Source organism: Salminus brasiliensis, chromosome 20 (genome assembly GCF_030463535.1).
Source record: "Salminus brasiliensis chromosome 20, fSalBra1.hap2, whole genome shotgun sequence".
Taxonomy (NCBI): Eukaryota; Metazoa; Chordata; class Actinopteri; order Characiformes; family Bryconidae; genus Salminus; species Salminus brasiliensis.
In genome coordinates this window covers 10,031,679-10,042,030 of record NC_132897.1, presented here as the reverse complement: position 1 = coordinate 10,042,030, position 10,352 = coordinate 10,031,679, and the positions used below count along the sequence as shown (strand labels likewise).

Genomic DNA, 10,352 nt, shown 5'->3' with positions numbered 1-10,352 from the left:
CAGTGATGCCATAGAAGAACCATTTTGTTTCCCTAAAATAATTATTTTAACATTTGTTTATCAATTCTACTTATATAATATGCATATACTTATATACGTATAATTCTGAGATTCTTTGAAGAAATACTTTTGTAAATGAGATTGTCGCTGTCCCAAAATATGACTTGAGAGGCTAAGCTTTCTTAACTTAAGGTTCATATCAATATTAAGATCCTAAGTCATTTGGGGGTCAAGTCAGTAAGACCTCAGGGACAGTTTCATTCAAGAAATGGACATTACTAGCATTCCCTTCATACAAAACTGTAAAACGTAAGACTGCTGTAAATACACATGGTGAAACACATTGTCCACTTTCCTTAATGAAAAGCAAATCAAATGATCAGTTACAGATTTTAAGCCTTTGATTAGATCCTTTCATTGAATAATCCCATGTGTTTGATCAACAAACCCTCCATATTTTAGGCTTGGAGTCACAGAGGAGGTTGCCACCCAGGTTGCCCCACTTTTTCACAGTTCGGTTCTATGGGTTTGTCCATTTTATGTTCCATCTGTCTAATTTGTGTTTGTGTTTTTTGTTGTCCTATCTATTTTATGTATATGTTTTATATATTGGTTTTAATTGGTGGGCCATGGAAGTTGGTGGGTAGATAAAGAGTGCAGCTTCACCATAGCTGGTAATCATGTTGTATTTGCACTGCCAATAAGGATACAGGCTACTGCTGCTACTACTACTACTACTACTACTAGTACTACTACTACTAATACTGATGATGGACAGCTGATTTTGGTGGTTGGTGTGGTACAACAGATAACACCACTGACACACATTATGTGGGAAATGTGTGACTATGCTATGACTTCATGTCATGTAGACATAAACACTTCTAGTTTGAAGAGTTTCCACATCATTTGAAGGTTCTATAAGAATGAAATGTTTTGTTAGAACCATGCATTCAAGAACCAGTATAGGACTGTAAATGCTTCAGCTCTAAACCGTCTATTTGGTGGAGGAACCCAGCAGCTCATGCTTGTGGAGACATTGGAGGCAAGATAGATAGTTATGCACTTATGAAAACAGTATATATAAATTCCCCCTGTTCACCCAAGGATTAGTTTGGTGGGTGGGTGGGTCGGGGAATAAATAATTTATTAAAAACGCCCGCTTCAAAACGAAACATCTGCCTCTTTCATGTCGAGCTGGCGAGGTTCCAAAACCACACATTGATATCTATTGCTCGTTCCTATTGCAGCCTAATAGCAACCTCCAGCCAGGAGACCCTAGATACGGTATTTCAATGTCTCTAAAGGAAGATCACTGAAATGATCTTGGTTCCTCCAGTTTATAGTAACCACTAAAAATTCTGCATTCTGTGGTTTTAATGATTTTGACCTGTGTAGGATTGCAGTATGTCTGCTAAGTTCTTCTGCTTAGTTCTAAATACTAAGTACTAACATTTTGACCATATATTGAGAAGTTTTGTCTCTGTATGCCGAAGCTTAGCTGGAGTCATGTTTTCCAACAAGCATCTTTTTGTTGCTTTCTTATGTCCCCCAATAGAGCATCTGCTTTAGCCGTTTAAACACTGTATAACCAGCAACATGGTGCAAAGTGAAGGACTGACAGAACACACACACATGGACACACGCACGCATGCCTTATGACATGAGTTACATGTTTGAAATTGGATTAAATAACCTTCAACAAAGGAGTTTCCAGGTGTGTTGTGTTGTCATTACTATAAAGATTTCATTAAGATTCATTAAGATGCTGCTATCTTGGGACTTTTCTTCTCGAGTTATAAAATATCTAAGTTAAGTGAGCAGAGTTCAGTTTTCCACAAGAAAAGTTAGTAGGGTGGCATATATTGTTTGAAATACTGCACAACTGCTGTGTAATATTAGATTACAGGGCTAGACTGCACAATGGATAATATGCGCCTGTCAAGGGATAATATGTTCAAATGTTTGTAGGCACCCCCTCTAATGAATGTATTTACCTACTTTAAGTTGCATCCACTGCTGGCACAGATGTGCAAATGAATGCACACACACAGCTTGTGTATCCTGTGTAGAAAAGTATTGCCAGTAAAATGGGATTCTGTGGAGCAGAGAAACATGAACCTATTTGTACCTAATGCCAGGTGAGGGCTAGAGGGACATTGTGGACATTGGAGTTGAGGTGGGTAGAGGATCATCAAACATCCTGACCTCACTAATACTCTTATTGCTGAATGTAATAAAATCCTCATCAATGCTCTTTCAAAATCTAATAGAAAGCCTTCCTTCCCTGGACCGTAGAGACATTACTCCAACAAAAGCAAGATATACTCATAGTGCAATGTAGAGTGTGTTCATGCAGTGGTAAGTACCTACCAAAAGTGCACCAATGAAGGACAACCAGTGAACCGGCAACAGGGTCCGGTGCACCTAAAACTTTGAGGCGCCACCACACAACATACAGGGCTTAAAGGATCTTAGATACCACAGGGCAGCTTCAGAGGCTTGTGGTCTTCATGCAGAACAGGTCAGAGCTGTTTTGGCAGCATAAGGTGTACCTACACAATATTAGGCAGGTGGTGTTATTGTACACATGCATTTGTTGACAAGTGGAAGGATACTGATGACTTCTGAATATTACAGGACACACAGGACACTCTGGTTCTCTCAGAAGAGCTTGTGCAGCTCCACTATATTTACATAGTACAGTAGCAGCGTTCCGGCCCAAAGTGTCAGTGACAAAGACGTGATTCTTTAACCCCTTAAACAACCTATGTCCCAGCAGCGGGCCAATAAGGCCTTTCTGCGTTAATGAGTTATAGTCAAATTGCTACATAATGTTTTATTTAACAAAATAGTTAGTGCAGTACAGGAAGGCTTAAAGAAACTGCTGCAAATTGTGCTGCTGATGCTAAATGTTGGGGCCAATGTGTGTAACTTTATCTGTAGTTAAAAACCATGGTTTCCAATTTTCGGAGCCACATGATGATTCACTACGTCAAGTATAAAGTAGCCTTTAGACCACATACACCAACATACTCAGATGTGAATGACCATTTGACAGAAGGCTAAATACCTTGTAACTTTTTTGTTTTTGTTTCTTTTAATTGAGGCTTTTTAAAAGAAAGTATAACCAAATTTGTGTTGAGCTCTTTGCACTCCAATTAGTAATTCAGAGTTTTGGGGGGCAGGGTGCTTTGTACCATAGATTCCTTTATGTAAATAATTTTGGCACACAGTATTTAGGATAGCAGTTATTGGGATCAAGTGAGCAGTCGGGGGAGTTCCCATTAGTTTGAATCTGACACACACCTCAGATCTAATTATACTGCAGTTTTAATTAACCTCCCAAAGTGCTCCTACACAAAGATTTCATTGACAAGGCTTTCCCTGTACGTCTCTTCCCCCTATTCCATTCATAATGAATCAAGTGCTAATGAACTACTTTTGGAAAATTAATATACTCATCCAATTTTAAAGAAGTTGTTTTTCCTTTTCATGTCTTCCCGATAAGAGGTGGGCCCCTGGCGTGCTGTGGGGACTCGCTTTGGCTTTATTTTCCATTGAAAGTGTGCAGCTCCTCTCCTTGTGCTCTCCCCTGGGACAGGGCTCTCTGATTCCAGGCGTCTGGGTCAGCGCGCCTTTGGCTCGAAATGAGAGGAGACTTTTTTAGATGCGCAAATAATACCTGTATCCTGGGAGCAGCTCGGCCCGGGTGAAATTATTTCATTTTCATCTTGATCTCTTATCTTATCAGCTCCTTTGTTTCCTTCACCTTTGGTGCTGGCTAGATCAAAGAAGCATGTTTTCTCTCTCTCCCAAACAAGCAGCGCAAGGGTTGCAGGTGTGGATTAGCTCCGGTTGGGGGTCTGTCCTCTTGCATTGCGGCTTGGGCTTTGGTGTAAATGAAGTTTGGCACCCCTGGGACACCGTATACCCCTCCAGCCCCCTTGCCATCACTAATAAACAAGCTATGCCCCCTTCGAAGTGCCCAACCTAGGCCATGCCAATCTCATCAAGACCACCCACCTCCCCTGCTGGGTGCCCATTGTGTGCAAGTCTGGAGACCTCCTGGAGGGAAGGAAAAGTGTGAATAGCCTGATGCTGGGCTCTAGCTGCGCTGGATGTGCCTGTGCTTGCCATTATATGGCACTAGCGCTGCTAGCCCTAAGGAGATGGGTAATGGGAAAGCATTGGGTGGTTCAGGACAGATGTGTTTGTCTTTCACACTGTTTAATTATGACACCACCGGTGCCGCAGTGGACCTGTATTATATTTTGGTATTAATATACCATATTCAGTGATGAAGGGTGGCTCAAATGACTCATTTATTTGTTAGCTATAAGATAAAGCGTGTGGTAGCCTTCATAATGGATTGTATCAAAGTAAAGGACAAATTAGTTCCAGTTGTTTTGTTCACGTGGACTTGGGCTGATGTAAGTGGGTCATATGGAGTGACCCATTCTTAAGTCTGGATGCTTGAACCTTCATATACGATAAAGGCAAACTGTCTGATGTTTTATTAAAATGTTGTACAGTAGTTGCTTAGACATCCTCTTGGTAGTCACCATCCTAAACTATTTCGAAACCTTCATATTTACAAGAATAGGACAACACACATGTTAATGCTCTCTCCTGAGCAACTGTGTATCAATCTGTAGATCTCAGTCAGCTTTTCATACAAATTATTTTCATGATTCATCATCCACTGTGTATGACTCTCCTGCACAGCATGCATCTGTGTGTGTCCACATAGGTTGGTAAGGTAATGTAAGGTAATGGAATGGCCATATGTAGCATCAGCAGTCTTCAGCCCCAGCAGGCTCCAACAGCGGAGGTCCATCAAAGGGCCTGAGGGAGGCAGCTGGTGGGCCCTCTGCAGCAGGTTGCTCATGTACGCGTACGCGCACACATACACACACAAATGGTGTGTCTGTGTATGCGAGCTGTGCAGAGGAGCAGTGAAAACAAGCCTCTCTCCAGGCCAGTATTATTCCAACCTCCCGTGTCCTTCGGTCCACTTTTGAAGGCAGGAAATCGGAGTTAGCTCACGGTTCGAGGGCCATGTGGCAATGGTTTAGACTGGGGAGACCCGTGACCTGCACCTCCACACACACACACACCCACACGCTCACAGTGTCCCTCAAAACCCTCTTCTCCAATACCGACCCCAATACAATGGTGCATGTGGAGTGCTTTTGTTTCAATCACTAACGCAAACCAGATGAGGACGAGGAGACTGGAAGAAAGAAAGGAGTCTTGTAAAATATTTGAGAAGAAAAAATAACCCTGGGACAGTGTCTAATTATATCTATTTGTCTTGTGTGGGTTTTCTGGGAGGCAGTGTGGCTTTGCAGGGCATATTTGGGGTCATTTTTCAAATGTGGGATCCAGAAGGGTGAAATAGGAGGGGGTCTGGGATGAGAGACTATGGGGTTTGTGTGTGGGGGTGTGGGGGTGTGTGTGAGAGACATGAGGGCACATGGATAGATTTGATTTTTTTTTTTTTTTTTTTTTTTTTTTTTTTTAGACCCCATATGCAAAGTCTCAGCCTAACAAGACACAAGCGTATTTCTTCATTTCTGGAACATGAGAGGAAAAATGCCAGCCGTTCCTATTCAAACCTCCCTGGCAGCAGCGGATGCGTGCCTCCTCATAGCCTTGATTTCAGAATACTTGTACACATAATGTGAGTGTGAAATATATGCTAATCCCCGCGTGATATAACATCAGCGCAATTGCATTAATATCCACCATCAAACTCTCTCACAGAACGCGCACGACATACAGAACTAAAAAGTGCACAAAAAAGTTCTTACGTAACCTAGTCTGTATGGAAATGTACCCCTCTTTTGTCTTTGCCCTGATTTGCACAGCGGCGTTTGATCCCGAGGCTCAAGGCGCTGGCCGGTTCCGAGAGGGCATTATCCACTATGACAGTGACATTTCAATTGATCTTCATGAAAAGCATGAACGCGCCCTCTGTAGTGGTGCCAGGCTGGGGCCGAGCAGGGCTGGGGATGGCCCGGCTGCTTCAGTGGGACGGACCTGGTTCCCGGCCACAGAGAGCGCTAGAGCTCCTCGCTGCTGCGGAGAGAACAGCATGGCACTACTGTCATGCTGGGCTCATTGTACTGGGGCTTCTTGTATTTTTTTAAGTGCTGCCAGTTGGTTTGTTGAGGGGCATGGTCAGTGTGAACAGAAGGAGACATGGAAAAGGTGCTTTCACCTGATGCCCAAGGTCTGGGCTTATATTCCTTCTGTTTGAGGTTTGGGGGAGGGCAGACTGCTGACAGTTAGGGCAGGAACATTTTTTGCAGTTTTGTTATGATAATGGTGTAGCAGCCAAAAATCAGAAAGACAAAAGAATAATAATAAATCAGTTAGTCTTGGACAGTCTAATGTGCTTACTGGCCCATATAGTGCCTTAAACATGAAGCATGTGTTTATGTTTGTAGTTCAGTTCACTTGGTCTAGACTAAAGCAGAAAAGTATGCATTGTTCTAATTTAGCTCTTCCTTGCTTAGCAGTCAGACTGACATATCTGACGTTGCACTAAAAGATGTAATCAAGTGTCATACGGGTAAAAATCATGACTGATTAGTCACATTGGGTTTGTACATTTGGCAACAATGTCTGCCATAATATCCAACAAATCACATTGTCCTCTGGCATAAATGAGCTTGTGGGTTTTATTTGTCTTCAAAGAAGGTTAAGGGTAATAATACTTCAACTGCATTGTTTGGAAGCAGGCTGGGCCTGACCTTCTCCACTTATCTGGTGCACATGAGGGTTCTAATGGGAGCATTCTCATGTGTTCAAACAGCCAGCAAACAGAGCAATGCGAAGTGTAAACCCACCCTAAGCTGATAAAGGTGTCCAAAAAATAAGGCCAGAATATTAAACATTACAATGCATATGTTAAAAAAAACAGCACTCACAATAGTGTGGGATTATACTCCACTCACCTACTACAACTAAGTGGGTGGAGCTTAACATTTTGTTGTATGATGTGTAAAAAACACACTGTAATCAAGCCAACAGAATTTGGCAGAAAATTAGTTTGACATTGACATACAGTTTGCTTTGCTCTAAATGAAGGTTAAATTGGTACCTCTCACTAAAACAGCTGTAACACACACACAAAACAAACTTAAAAATGGAAACATTTTGGAGAAGGAAAAAAAACTTTCTTAACTTTACTGGGAGTCAGTGTAAAATTTTATTCCTGGTCATGTTGGAGCATTTCTATTGGTCCATTCATAGTGAGATTTAGATACAATGTAAAGAGCAACTGCCAGATTCACATTAAGTCATTAAGTAAAAGCAGCAAAAATGAAAATGCATGACAGTGACTTAAAAACTAGTTTAGGCTTGTTGGTCATATCGAATAATACAGTATCCTGTATCTTACAGGTTCTAGTCTGTGTGTTTTTGACTGTCCCAGCATGTCCACTCAGTAAAACAGCCTCCGTTCTATGTCGTTTTCAATCACTGCATTCTGTTGAGCCTCCTCATGTCAGCCCAAGTGTTGCATGACCATGTTTCTTCTTCTCTGGTGAATAAAGGGGATCACGACTTTGTGGCTGGGACAGAAAATGAGGGCTTCTCAACCATCAAAAGTTAAAACAGTCAGGCCTTTCATGTTGGATACTCGAGTAATGATGCTGATGATGGTGACCACCATGATCTTACTACAGTTAAAGTTAATGGTCCAGCACGGCTTGCCCTGTCTAAACACAAGGGTTAAGCAAGTGTGATGGATCAATACAACATACCAAAATTCTTGGTGTTGAAATACATATATTCTTTGTTGCACAAAAATAAGCTCACAGTTTTAAATATGGTTATTGCTGCATGGAGAACTTTGAGTAGGTGGGAGGGGAAACAGTGGGAAAGGGAGCTTTCCAAGTCTTTGAAGCTCTGTGTGCTCTTAGTTCTTAAGGATTTAAGAAAATGCATGTGCCTAGCCTGCCTCTCTCTCTCATATTCTTTCTTACTCTCTCTCTCGCTCTCTCAGGACTCAGAGAAAAAAGGCTTCATGAACAAGCTGTATGCCATTCAGGATGTGTGTATCAGTGTGCAGAGTGCACTGGATGAAGTGGCCTCCTACGGCGAGAGGATAAAGAAGTGAGACACTGCGCCTGGCTGGGCACGCGGGCACCACACACACACACACACACACACACAGATCCTTTCTGAACCGTTTTGAAAAACCACAGCATGACCTCGTTTATAAAGACAAAGCAGTTTGCTAAAGTCTTTGGCCATACTGTATGATCCAAATGAGCAAATCAGCTTTGCCTACTCCTGCAGGGCACATAGTTTGTGCTGTAGTTTAGGCTGGTATGTCTCAGTGTTTCGCATAAACTGCAGATATGGTACTATAATACAATATATATGAGACACAGATTTTATTAAGGGAACTGAATGTGCCCTTGTGTGTGTGTGTCTCTCTCCACAGCACCTTCAACTGGACTGTGCCTTTTCTCAGCTGGCTGGCCATAGTGGCGCTGTGTGTAGCCATGGTTATAGTTTACTTCATTCCTCTCAGATACATCGTCCTGGCCTGGGGTGAGTAATGAACCTTTGTGAAGATGGTCAGACAGAGATGTTCTGTTGAAAGAAGAGTTTCAAAATTTTCAGTCAATACTGCATTTGTGTTTATAAGCAGAAGGGAAATCGTTTCTTTTTGTATGCAATCAGACATGCATAGAGTCTTGACTGCAGAATGAAAAACGATCCATGCATTTTAGCCATGTGACCACATCAGAAAAGTCAAATCTGTTCGTATAGGCTAATGCATGAATTGCAACCCACAATGTCATTAAATACACTACACGTCCACATGTTTGTGGTCACCTCCTCTAATGAATGCGTTTAGCTACTTTACATTGTACCCATTTCTGACAAAGATGTGCATGCACACAACTCTGGAATAGATAAACATGAACCAGGTGTGGGCCCCTCGTTGGGATGAGGTGGGGTGGTCATAATCCAACATCCTGACCTCACTAATGCTCTTGTTGCTGAATGCAGTCAAATCCTCACTGCAGTGCTCCAAGATCAAGTCGAAAGCCTTACCTGGAGAGTAGAGACAGTTACTCCAATAAAAGTAGGATAACATTTATAATACTATTGATATTGGAAAAAAAACTATGAATGAGCAGGTGTCCCAATACTTTTTTGTCCATATAGTGTATGTAATTTCATGCTTAGATGGAGTACTTACAAAATAAAACTAATAACTGTTGTTCTGAACTTTTGAGGGTTATATGTACATGAGAGATGAATGAGAATATACAAGTGTAGTTGCAAGAAGGGTTGCAGATGAACTATGTCAGCTGTGTTCTGTGAGCTGCAGGCTTTTGCCACCGACACAGCATGGGGGCCGCTTGAGTGCTGAGCTTGGGGCAAACACAGCCTCATAGCTAATGGCCTGTGTGCTCCTTTGTTCGCTGTTGCCGACTTGAGCAGCAGCTCTCAAAGGCCAGAGAGCAGTGCTCTTGTGGGCCTAATGGCAGCCGATCTTTACTTAGAAAAAGACAAGGCTTCAGAGAGGCTTTTGATGCTGTGCTGCTGGAGTAGACAGCCCAGGCTCTTTTGATACACTGCTGAAGTGCACTTGTTCCTCCTCAATGAGGTGTAATGGTGCCCTGTCGGCCCAACTTTCAGGGGTGAACAAATTCACGAAGAAGCTGCGAGACCCGTACACCATCGACAACAACGAACTGCTGGACTTCCTCTCCAGAGTGCCCTCCGACGTGCAAGTGGTAGGTGCACCTCTGTCTCTCCATCCCAGCCCCTCTATCCATCCGTCTGTCTGTACACCTACCTATTCCCCTCGGAGTAGACTCAAGTGCAGCACTCATCCAATCTATAATTACCCAACACACACTTTACCATGAGTGTTATGGAGTGGCCAGTCACTTTTCACCCCCTCCTATCTTTCTCTCCAACACCTGCTTTTATCCCTGCTTTGGTCAACTATTGAAGTATATTTTCATTCCTGGGGGTCAGCTTCACAGCATGCTTTTTCCCATGTGCTATCGACGAGCCTTGTACTTCTCTTGAGTGGGTCTCAGAGTGTGTTCGGAGAGTTCCAGGGAGTTTTCAGGCTCAGCTCTGTTTTTTTCTGTTCTTTAATTTATGCCTTTGCCTCTTGCTGATCTACATAAATGCAGAATCAGGGAATTCTATTCTTATCATCACAGACAGTGTTGTGACTCATTACAATGCAGAGAGTTTGAGGTGTATACTTCTTATACCAACAGACTCCACTTAAACTTTTACTCTGTTAAGCACCACTTTTTTTCGCCTGTTAAACTTCATGCCAATTGAATATTCTATTGATG

The 10,352-nt window shown here is 42.4% G+C and overlaps 1 protein-coding gene across 6 annotated transcripts in view; it reads left to right on the top strand.

Moving 5' to 3' along the window:
- mctp1a (multiple C2 domains, transmembrane 1a) overlaps window positions 1-10,352 on the top strand; it is a 196,512-nt gene that overhangs the window by 174,323 nt on the left and 11,837 nt on the right. For all 6 annotated transcript variants that reach the window (XM_072665258.1, XM_072665256.1, XM_072665257.1 and 3 more), the window contains 3 exons: window positions 8,018-8,127; window positions 8,462-8,571; window positions 9,673-9,770. In XM_072665258.1, the coding sequence (XP_072521359.1) occupies window positions 8,018-8,127; window positions 8,462-8,571; window positions 9,673-9,770 (318 nt within the window). The remainder of the gene's footprint in view (window positions 1-8,017; window positions 8,128-8,461; window positions 8,572-9,672; window positions 9,771-10,352) is intronic.